Source organism: Belonocnema kinseyi, chromosome 7, assembly GCF_010883055.1.
Source record: "Belonocnema kinseyi isolate 2016_QV_RU_SX_M_011 chromosome 7, B_treatae_v1, whole genome shotgun sequence".
Classification (NCBI taxonomy): Eukaryota; Metazoa; Arthropoda; class Insecta; order Hymenoptera; family Cynipidae; genus Belonocnema; species Belonocnema kinseyi.
The window spans coordinates 136,829,244-136,841,837 of record NC_046663.1 but is presented as its reverse complement, the minus strand read 5'-3'; the positions used below and the strand labels follow the sequence as shown (position 1 = coordinate 136,841,837).

The 12,594-nt window shown below is 33.6% G+C and overlaps 1 protein-coding gene across 6 annotated transcripts in view; it reads right to left on the bottom strand.

Moving 5' to 3' along the window:
• Positions 1 to 12,594, bottom strand: part of LOC117176015 (CCR4-NOT transcription complex subunit 10) — a 266,901-nt gene that overhangs the window by 32,604 nt on the left and 221,703 nt on the right. For 5 of the 6 annotated variants that reach the window (XM_033365963.1, XM_033365960.1, XM_033365962.1 and 2 more), the window contains 3 exons: positions 6,854 to 7,094; positions 6,261 to 6,608; positions 6,071 to 6,180 (listed from right to left, as the gene is read on the bottom strand). In XM_033365963.1, the coding sequence (XP_033221854.1) occupies positions 6,071 to 6,180; positions 6,261 to 6,608; positions 6,854 to 7,094 (699 nt within the window). The remainder of the gene's footprint in view (positions 1 to 6,070; positions 6,181 to 6,260; positions 6,609 to 6,853; positions 7,095 to 12,594) is intronic. The other variant, XM_033365966.1, reaches the window with a different exon arrangement.

Here is a 12,594-nt window from a genome sequence, read left to right as displayed (position 1 = left end):
CTTTTGATTGACCACTCAAGTATTTTTTTTAAATCCGGGAGGACGGAAAGCCGAATCGGTTTGTCCATATTGATTTCATAAGGGTGTTTTAGGACTTCGATTGCTTCTTTATCTTTTCTTAGAAAAAATGTGTGTTTCTGCTACAACGGTTTTTTTGTCAAATAAAATGGTATGTTCTGTTTCATTATGATTATATACTCCCGGATTACACCTTAGATGTAGGATAGGATAGGGGTCGTTTTTCTCTTTCTTTCTTTCGTAGGTTGTGTTGACTTTTTTTTAGTATTTTTCGTATTGCTTTCTCAATTTGTTTATTTGTGTAACCGTTCTGTTGTTCTGTATACAAGGGGTTTGCTGGCTGATTGTTTTTGATATGGGTGGTGGTGCGGAAGGAGGCAGGTAGGTATCTACTTTGCCTAGAAAATTTGGTAAATTGAAGATGGTTCATAGACATTATACGAGGTATCTGTTTTTACACTTCCGCTTTACTTTTGACTGCTCAGGAGAGTTTTACACTACGTGAATCATTTCAGCACATATCTTATGCGAATGAAGATTTTTGACGAGAAAGACTCTGTAAGCGTGGGGAAATATGTTTATATACTTTCTCAGTGAAATTCTGATCACATATGTTAGATTTGTACCAAAAAATATTTATGTATCATTTTTCGAGAAAAAGACGTAAAAGTTCACAAAATATCCATTTATTAGTGCGCGTACTTTTAATTTAGACATAAGTGTAGTCTAAGTTATTGTAAAGATTTCTTTGAGTTCTTCTTACTTTCGTGATCGTGGATTATTTTTAGTCAATACAATCCCTGAATATCTTTTACATCGACCTGATTTTCACCTTTTATTGCATTTTCACCTTAAACATTTGTTCAAAGGGAAATGGAAATGGCTCTCGGCTAAATTGTCAGATCACGAGATATAGCCGTTTGAAGTTGAGGTTTTTATGCTTTTCGCAGCAGAATAAGACTGAAATGCTGATCATATAAATCGGAATGATTCGGCTCGTAAAAACATAATAATACATGCACACATACATTATAACAGTAACAAGACTTTAAGAATTGAATGTAGCAATGTAAAATTCCGCTAAATTTTAAGATATAAAATGAAAAAAACTATCAATGAATAAAAGAAAATGAATGAAACAATTATTATTTTGACATAATAGAATTTTATATTCATTATTTTATATTCATTATTTATTTCAATTACAAGAATTGTTACACCAATTTTGAGAGAAACGTTTCGCTGGCCCTGAAATTATACAAAATCAACTTTGTATGGGCACATTATTTTCATCCTAATTTGTTCAACCAACTTTAACTCCAAAAAATACCCCCTGCGTGGAAAACCCAATATTAGGAATAGCAAAATGATTCGCTGGCGCTGACAATATCCAAAATCAACTTTATATGCGCCTATTATTTTTAGCCTTATTCATTCAAATTTTCCAAACAAACTTCAAGCCCTAAAAACTACCCCTTGTAAAGCAAAGTCTATCGTGGGTTAGCGAAACGTTTCGCTGGATCCGACATTATCCAAAATTAACTTTATATTTGTGCATTGTTTTCTTTTTAATTTGTTCAAATTTGTGCAAACAACTTTAACCACTCAAAACTACCCTTTGCAAGGCAAAGACTATGGTGGGCCAGCGAAACGTTTCGCTGGCTCCGACATTATGCAAAATCAACTTTATATTGGTTTCATTATTTTCTTCTTAATTTCTTCAAATTTGTTCATACGTTCAACTTATCAATAAAATGGAGTATTTTGTGGAACTGTTCAGAATGCTCTGTTTGTCGGAGAACATCCGAGCTTTACCAGAAAAAAAGAGTTTTCTTAGTTTCTGCTTGGTATGAGCGATGGTACTTCGAATGACAATTCAGAAAATATTCAGATTCCCGAAAGAGCTTATCTCAATCGAATAACAGTGTACTGTGAAAATACTTAGCCATTTTCATTGAAGAGGAGACAATTTCCTGTCAAAGTAGCGTTTGCAATGGCAATCAACAAATCACAAGGTAAAAATTTCGATCTATTTCGAATTCATCAAAGAAGAGATATTGTCAACCGCGGACAGCTGAACGTAGGTTTTTCAAAAGTTAGATCTTGGGATTCATTAAGAATTTATTTAAGGACGCCATACAAAATGATTAGAAAATAAAAAATTACGTTTTTCAAGAGATTTTTGCCTGATTAGAAAATGCCGTGTCTCAGTATATTCGGAAAGTGTGATATAATATAATATATGAATAGCATGAAATCTCTACCATACACGAATATTTTATTTATATTTAAGATGGAAATAATTAAATTCGATATTTTCAATAAGTATTTAGCCTTACAAATGAAGCTTTAATTAAATGATATATGCTTCTAATTAAATTAACTTTGTGTTTGTATATTTTCAAGGGGTAGCATATTGCTTCTAATTCAGCTACATGTACACGAAAAGAAATTTCAGAAAGCCACTTTACTACGACCGAACACGCAGATCCACCACAAGGCTAGTTCAGCGGCACGCTTCTTTTGCGTGAATAGCGCGCCCGTTTTGGGGGAACATCTCATGCAACTATACTAATACAATTATTCAAGCTAGGATCATATTAATGTTACCTTATATATACGGAATTTACAATTAGAATTGGGAAAAATGAGACTTTTGATTCGCAAAAACTTTGAGGTTATATCAATCGGTCGGCCAAGAGTGCAAAGAAAAAAGAAAAATAATAACCTATTCGGGTGTCTCAGAAATCTTGAAACCCGTACTTTAAAAAAAATATGTCCATTTTTAGTTAAAAACAATAAAATCATGAACGAAAATCGCGAAGGCGAGCGCACGTACAAGAAAAAGCGTTGCAACATGGCCTCATAGTGGTATTGTTGCTCTCTTTACCCGATGGAGAGACGTTGCACTCATACGTCGGAATAGCGGCCTTGCCACTCTGGGGAAGCAGCTCGCCCAAAACGATAAAACAGTTGTCTCTCTGAGAGGTCATGCAACGTCCCCTCATTCAGAACAACAGCGCGATTTCTCGAGCGGACGGTTTACCGAAATTTCTTTCCCTATACGCCGTGCACATCGGATCCCGCTAATGTCGACAATAGTCATTCCCTCTTTCTGTTTATATACATAGCATATATATTATACATATATGTGATTGTTCGCAAAAAAGGGGCCTTATGTGGAAAAAATCGATTTTTATTATCTTACGCCAATCGATAGCTTCTAAGTTACTCTTTCGTTTCCAATAGTTAGAATTTTTTACGTTAATCACCTTTCTAGTAATTAAGCTACAAGCATAGGTATAATAAACGTACGCCGAAACAAAACGAGGGGCCGGCGAAAACCAGCCCCACCACTAAACACTACTGCATACAGCCGAATCGGACCGATGCGGTAGGAGCTCATGGATATGGCGTCTAAAGGTGTAGGACTAAGTGAAGGGTATGCTTTTTGTAGGCACATTCTCACTACTAAAATGATGACTTGCGAAATCTTCTACAATCGCCCGTCATGTAAAATTCAGCTTGGACGCATTAAAACCTTTTCTTTGCGGACGGTCACATATGCACTTGTGTAAGTGTAATAATGCATGCATGCATTATTACACTTACAAGCCGCATTATTCCGATTTATATGATTAGCATTGCAGACTTATTCTACTGCGAAATGCATAAAAGCCTTAACTTCTAACAGCTATATCTCGAAAACTCGAATTTTCTGGACTTAATGCTCATCGAGACTTTTAATCTACACATCAAGAAATACTAGAAAGCAAAGTTTCAGGCAATTTAGCAGACAGCCATTTCCCATACAAATTCTGCGGGGTCCTTTGTGACTCTTTCTTTTTTCTAGGTACCTTATTCATTGACAAAAGGACCTTGACTTAAAGTTTAAATATACCAACGCAACATAATATGTAGCGTCCGGTTAAGCATCACATCGCCCCGCTGAACAGCGAGCTCGAGTTCGAGCACCTAACAATAGGAAGTGTCAGCTTAGCCGTCAGGTATAACACGGTACTATGACATCGTCGTTGGCCCTATATTCTGGGGTCGTTTATTAACACTTAAGATATCTTGCCTGAACCCAGAAAGTGTTAGATTTGGCTTTCAAAACCGCTCTATTCTGATAGCAGTGAAAATCGAAGTAAAACTTACATTCCATTATAGAGCGTGGCCATCAAAGGTAATATTGAAAAAATTGGAAAAGAATTCACTGGGAACTTCACAGAGGCAACAGATTGATTTGGATGTATAAGTCAACCAATTTAACTGCTTTCACCCTCTCTTCTAGGGTATATCTTGATTAAAACTAGGGATATAGTCCTTTTGAGTGGACAGATTATTCTCGAACAAAGTTATACCTACTTTCAGAATTCGAGTTTCTACCTTTTATTAATTGAAGGTTTATAGTCACATTAACTGCCAGGAAGATTAGCACTTACATTATAGGGTTAATTATAACTTTATGGTATCTGTGGGTAGTATGCAAATGGAGAAAAACACACATTTCCGAAGATGCGTGTATACTCGCGTCCTGATTTGAGAATCGTACCCGCGCCAGTGTATTTTAGATTTACGAAGGCTACTGTGTTAGAACATTTCCAATATCATCTGAGCCACGATGACTCCCTGAGTTTCTACCTTGTGCAAGGTGGATTTTAAATGATATATTTAGCAATTTAGCCCGCATAATTAGCGTCTGGATTTTTGTAGCTATCAATTGGCTCATCATATAAAATCCCGGAATTTGATTGTATACTAATATTAGACCTACTAATTATATTATTAAAATCAAACTAACAAGGAGAGGTTCCAATATGCGTATTTTTCCTTTTGATTCAATGGGTCTTATTTTTCGAAATATCGAGGTTTGAATATTTATGCACGACAGGTCGACACGTCACTGTAATGCCTAGACTACAGAATTTGCACTTACACAGCTCAATCCTAATTTATTGACAAAAAAAGAAGATATTTCGTTTTGACTTTCGCAATCTACGTGAAAAATACTAGTAATGATATGTATAACCTTTTGTTATAAAATTAGAGTCGGACTGTGTAAGAGTAGAGTTCGGGGTACAGGCTGTGCAGAGGCGAGTCATGCGCTCGAGGGTCTCAGAAACTAAAGCCTATTGAATAAAAAAATGTCTCTAATGGATTTTGACGTATTTTTATCCTGTCAAACCGAAGGCTGATTAATTCTTTTTCTTTAGAAATACTCCCACTGAACTTGGCGTCATGTCACACCCGAATGCCCTCACACGTTCTGGTTCCGGTTTTTCGGGCTTTAGCAGCTTGCCACGTCTGTCAGAGAATCGAGATCGGTATCGTGACTATAAAGACTGATCAGCTACCTGATCTTTTTTCCATGCAGAATGAACTATAGGAGCCCAAAGTCGAGTACATTGACTTCATGACAAACGAGCACGCTTTAGGACAAAGAACACACTCGAATTTCCCGAGGGTGACGCTAGTGTTCGAAATGTATAGCTATAGGGCCCCCGACGTGTGAGCATAATCATATAATCTCAAACAAAATTTAACGAAATTAAACAATTATTTCAGAAATTATTGATGCCCATATTAAATAATAATTACTTTAATAGGAACTTATACATTAACTATACTATACTGGTCATCCTAAGTGACATGAATTCTGATCAGTACTGAACGTGATGTGGAGGGCAGGAATGCACGTAAATATACCAGTTAGCTTTATCTACTAAGACAGATAAGGTTTTTTTGGGTCCTAGTCAGATACGTGTGCAAAAAGATTTGTTTAGGTTTGATCGATGCTAATATCACGGTTCCCTTCCTAGAGTTGAAAAAGGTTGATGAAAACATTGTAATTTCCCCTTCCAACATTCGAAAGTAAGCTTTTATTGTTATTTATTTTATATGAATCTACCGCGGTTAAATGGCTACTGGACTTGCTTAAGTGTCGAAGAACAAAGAAAGAAAGGAGGATCCAATCTCTAGAGGCAGCAATGAAAACATGACAATATGACTTATGGACAATAGAATGTGTTACTGTTAAGTAGTTAATTACCTGTCCCACTATTTCTCCTGATCTATCAAGTTGTCCACGGATCGCATAAGCCACTGCCATATTGTAAAGTAACACGGCTTTTCCAGTCAGAATGTTCGTAGGATACCAAACTGTTAAACCAAATTATCGAATCATTATCTTCTTTATGTTACACTTATAATCATATACAAAACATCAGAAATCTACGTACCTTTTATTGGTTTTCTATCAATTTCCTCTGATTTTTCTTTATCTTTATCCAATGTATCGGGAATGGGCAAAGATGTAATAAGATCGGTAAGCATTTCTGGTCTCAGATAATCAAGGGCCTCGTTAATTTTATCCAAAAAAATTAGACTTTCTGCAGTATACAGTTTTCCCAACATTGTATATGCACCTGGGAGATTATTAAGAGCTAAAAGGCTTTTAGCGTATTCCAGTGCTATAGAGTATTCTCCGAGGCACAATGATACATAAGCACTGTCAGCTAAAATACTTATTTTCAGGTTTAAGGTTTCAATGGCGGTTATCTGTGAAAAGCGTACAGCGTGCTGACCCGCTGAAATAAAACAAACAAATATTATCAAGCCTTTATTTTGAAAAAGTAATAAACTCGTATTTTAAAATTATTAATTTAAACATATTAATGTGGATTCTGATATAAATTTACCGGGCAGTTGGTTACTGGGCAAAATTGTAATCTTTAAATACTTAATTAGAAATACTCGAAATATAGATTGAGAAACTTTAAGTTTATAAGCTGTTTAAATTAGAAGAATTAAAGAAAAATTAGAATTGTTTTACCTATAACCTGGCTAGGAACCGATTCCGCATTACTAGATAAAAGATATAAAGCATTCTTGAGACAGAGCATTCCAAACTCTAATGTCGGTTGAGGTATTGCGTGCGATAAACTATCACTCTGATACTTCGTATTATTGGACAATGATGAAGATAAAATGATTTTCTTGTGGAATTCTGACACGACTACTTTTTGTACCACATCCTGACGCCGCTTTAAGATATTGAAGTTTAATTCATTTTTCTTAAAAAAGAAAAGAGCAGTTAAGGTAAATTTCATTTTCCTATAGGTAGCCTGACTTCATATTTCGTATTCCAATGTTACTATTAAAATGACAATAAGGATTACTTTATATAAAGTGTTTCTTCAGAAATATTTTCTCAAATAACAGTTAATTCCAACAGAAATAAGCTCAAACTTGAAGCATTATTTAGAAATAAAAAAAGTGAAAATAAACAATTTTATGGTTTACCCCTTGCAATAATTAATAGAGATGGGACGAGAGGTAGAATTCTAAACACCTTCTGTCCTCCGGCCTCCAGCTAATCTGGCGTGGCAGTACTAGCTACTCGCCGAACCTTTGCAGAATTGTGTTCGGTATTCCTCTAGTCCTCTGAAGCTGCAGAACAGCAGTACCCTGATTTAACGGATTTAACCGGCGAATTCAGGTAATATTTCGGCAAGACTTCCTCCGAACATAACAATGAAAACACATGTGCCATCAAAACCCGTGTGGGATTTAAGGAGACGTAGCGAACCAAGGATGACAGCTTTCTACATGCATTTCGCAAGTGTTTCACACGGCCAAGAACACTAATCACAAGGACAAATTACTTTAACAAAAAAACTTTAAGCATATTAAATGTCAGGCTTCATGTGTACAATGGAGATTGCTTTCCGAAAATTGTCGTTCCAGAAAATTTAACCCTTCTCACTTTGGATAATTGACTCTATCTTCCTTGGAGCGTTCAGCAAGGCAGGGTCGCAGCTAACAACGTGAAAGCTCAAATGCTTCGGCCGCTGCTCCGCGGCTTTGTACATCAGGCCTGCCCAGAGAGGTGAAATAGACTCAAGGACATATGTTTCAGTTCCACCATCACTTCCCTCTGCTTAGCCCCAGAGGCCTGGGGTGGTGATCGCTCTCGTGAAATTGAATGAGTAGAAAGCACTGAAGATGGAAATACCCCACCTGGCAAATGAGCAGGTTCCACGAAATTTCCCCTCTATGGGCAGGCTTTTTCTAAATGAACGTTTTTTGGTCAATCACCTCGTGTTTTTGACAATTTCAAGAAGATGATTGCTTCCATCTGCAACGATGTAAGCTGTAAGCAGAATAATTTTGTTATGAAGTCATTGGAGATTTAGAAGTTCGCGCCCGGTTTGACGACGTGGGAAGTATAATCGCGGAACGGACGAATTGATTTGTAAGCTCTTCTGCACATGTATGATTTTTAGCCTGGCGATATCAAGGGCTGTAAGCTGATTCTTCGTCCATTAAATCAACCCAAACGAGTAGAGTAGAACCGGGTCGGCAAACATGTTAATTGCAGATGCATTGTTCTACTTTCTAGCTTTCTTGAGTTTTTCCGTTTTTCTCTAATTTCCTTCAAATTAGAAAAACATGAATATTGGGGATTCAAATAACATACTTCATTTAAATGAATTAATAAAACTTTCTCTATTATTTAACATTATTTCCCTTTTTTCGAATATTTAGTACTTGTTTAATAGATATTAATGTATATTTATATATGCAAAAAAACACAACTCAACTTTAATAATTATAAAAAGTTTTTCTTAGAAAATAACAAATTTTCTTATTAACCATGATCCTTTCACGTGAAGTAAGAAACTCATGTTAGACTCCAAGAACTTTTTTAGAATATTTACATAAATATTTTCAGAAAGGAACACGGTTTATCAGTTGAAAAATTAATATTCTAATAGAATATTAGTATCAGCAATAATTATAATTAAAATTGAAAGAATATAAAAAGTTTATTTCAGAGAATCAAAATTTCCTTCGCATTTTAAATCAAGGGGATTTTTTTATCATTATATTTCAATGTTTTCACCTTTTTGAATGAAATAAACTTTGGTTTGGTACAAAGAATGTAGTTCAATCATTTAAAATTCAATATATTAAATGATTCATTTATATAAAGTGACAAATGTTTGTTTGATTCGATGAAACTTTTTTCGGCTATTTAAACAAATATTTTTACAAATAAATACAGTTTATTAAGTGGCCATAGTTATTGGCTAGTCGTCAAGCTTTTTAGGGCAGATTGTAAAAATTCTTCAAAATTTTCAAAATTTTATACAATACTTGATACAAGAATAATACTATCAATAAGATTATTTTGTATTTAAATGGAGAAACTGCATACAAAGTGCTGAAAAATCCGGACATCATATGAGGGTAAGATGGACAATGGCATCGAGAAAAACATGAAATTTAAAATTATAATTTTTTAGATTGTACTGTATATTTAAATTTACATATTATATTTAATCACGATGTATTTGACAAAACTTTATGTTTTCGCAAAAATACAGGTATAGCCGATATTATTAGCATTTTAGGGAATATGTGGAAACAGAAGTCAGTTATAGAGAAAAGCACCCAGAGAATTATTTTATAATTTGTCGATAAGTCAAACAATCAAGAAAAAGCCTTTTGGAAAAAAACGAGTTAAGAGATTTGCAGAAATTCCGCCACATAGTGGGAAGAAATAAAAAAACGATGTTCAAAATTACCTGTAGGTCACAATTCTACATCGATTTTTATTTTTTTTTTAATTCAGCATTAAATTCTCAATAAATCGGACGATGCCGATTTTTAAATTTGTGCCTGTTTAAACTTTTATAAAGCTGTAAATAGCGAAAAATATGTTGATTTTTTTCATTTTTCTTTTTAATTCTCTGTGAAAATTTTTCGCAGTGGCATCAGGCCTCAGGTTTGATACAAAAGGATCGGCTGAAGAAATAAAATTGTTGTCATGTAAATTATTTTTTATAAACAAATATTTGCAACAAATAGCCAGTATGGAATCTGATGATGCAAATGTGGTCTCCGATATCATTTGTTAAATTTATCAACGAATAATATAAACAAATGCATGATTTGAACAGTTTTAGATAGAAACAAACCGAATTTTCTTCCGCTTTCCTTCGAATCTCATTGCCTGTGTTGCAAATTGATGTATTTTTGTCATCTGATATAATTCGTTAAACGTATTAACAATTTTTTTTTTTTTAAATGCAGGATTTGAACAGTTTTAAGCAGAAACAAACCAAATTTTCTGCCTAAAACTGTCCGAAGCATGCATTTCTTTATAATAATTGTTGATAAATTTAACAAACTATATCAGATGAAAAAACTATATCAACGTGTATAAAAGGCAATGATATTCGAAGACTGGCGAAAGAAAATTCGGTTTGTTTCCGCCTAAAACTGTACAAATCATGCGTTTGTTTATATTATTTGTTGATAAAATTAACAAATGTTATCACAGACCACATTTTCATGATCAAATTTCACTTTGCTGCTCTGAACAAACGATCTTGATTCATAAAGATACTTTACAAAAACATAATCCTTCATACTAGCTATTCGTTGCAAATATTTCTTTATAACGAATAACTTGACATGTCAACAAATGTTTTTTCTTCCACCAATCCTTTTATATCAAACCTGAGGCCTGATACCACTGAGAAAAATGTTGACATAGAATTTAAATTAAAAATTCAACATTTTTTCGCTATTTACAACTATATACAAATTTAAACAAACAAAAAATAAAAAATCGGCCTCGAAAAATGTATTGAGAATTGAATGCTGAATTTTTTGAAAAAGAATAATTTTAAATCGATTAATAATTGTGACCTACAGGTTATTTTTAACATCGTTTTTTCATTTCGCCCCACTATGCGCCGTAACTTCCTCAATTTTTTTTTTATTTCCAGCTGATTTCAAAAGGGGACAAAAGTATCTCTAATCAAAATTTAAAAAATCGAAATATCTATGTTAATTTAGATACTGAAATATTAAAAAAAATGTAAGTACATTTTTGATAAACTGCACTCCTACTAGTAGCTTAATAGTTCAAATCACTTTGTCAACAAACAAAACAAGAACAAAATATGCATTAAATCCCCGAAATAAATGTTCACTAAAATCCGATAAGAACAACATACTTCATCGGCAAATGATTCTATCACATGAGCAAGTACAGCATACCCAATTTTGTTATGCTTTCAAAAAATAAAATAAATGACTTTCTTCTTCTAAGTGAAAATAAGTCCTTACTGACCCAACTCCTTTAATTCTTCTTAATTATCGATTTCCTTGATCGTACGTATAACTAAATATATTCTTAATAATATATGTAAATTTAGGTGTACAATCGAAGATCAAGAATTATACTGTTTAATTTCAAGTAAATAATTCTTGATGCCGTCGTTTATTATTTTTTCATTTTTAATCGTTCAGTTTCGCCAACCAATAAGTGGCCGGACATATTCCCTTTTCGCTGCCCGCCAATCAAGTTCACAAGATTGGCGAGTGAATAGAAGAATGCTGAGTTGAATGAGACTGACAAACCTGAAATACTTCCTATGAGCATTCTACGATTCATTAATGTGCATATGAATGGGTTGAGATTCAATATGCAATGGAGTTCTTAAAAGATCACACAAATGGTCAAAATACGATGCGCACATAGCAAATTTCAATAAGCGTAAATCTTCCAATTGACGGTTACCTCAGACTGTGCTCAACTGAGTGGACTATGCAGATTAAAATTTTAAAGAATTAATTATTTCGAATGAGAAGTATGAGGTAATAAATTTGAATAGCATAATGCTGATTAATCAAAAATTAAAGAAATTCAAATTAAATAATATTGTAATATATTATAATTGATGCGAAAATTTATTTATAAATTCAATGATTATTTAGTTGTAATTCTATTTTTACAATGGTTTCAATAGATTATCCTTTACAGGAATTATAAAATTTATACTGAATTAAGTGCCAGTGATATTCAACTTAGGGATCGTCCACATATTACGTAACACTTTTTTCTTTTGTTTATATCGTTGTGTCTTTCTCAACTTCACATCAATTTCATGCTCGTCTTTATTCAAACAAAAGAAAAACGCGTTACGTAATTTATGGACGATCCCTTATTCAGTGCATATGCTAATGGATGCAGGGAGTCTACGTTTTAGAAACAAACTCCGCAATTCGTTTATATCCATTTGTATTACAAACATGCAAATATTTAGAATTTCAATACCCGTTTTTTGGTAAAGGTAATTTCGATAAGATAAAACGTGAGTGTTAGTTTTTGTAAATTTAAGATTCATATATGGTAAATGTTTGATAAATAAATAAATTTTGAATATTCTGACGTGGTATGATGCAAATGTGTAAAAAAAAGTTCAGCAAAATCAATTAAAATGCCTGAAAATAAATAGTCTGTAAATAAAAAAAGACTACATGTATGCCAGGATTTTCTTAAAAATTCCCCATTGAACTATTTTTTAATAAATGACTTTAACTATTTCAACTAAATTTGTTTTATTTAAATTAATAATTTTCTATCGGAATTATCGTTCCTCTATCGGTTAATGCTGATTCACAACCGCTACTGAATGGGTTCGAGAAAAGTTACGTGGCCGATTAAAAAAGTTGATTTCTCATTCAAAACTCACTCTAACCTATGGGCGGCTATCT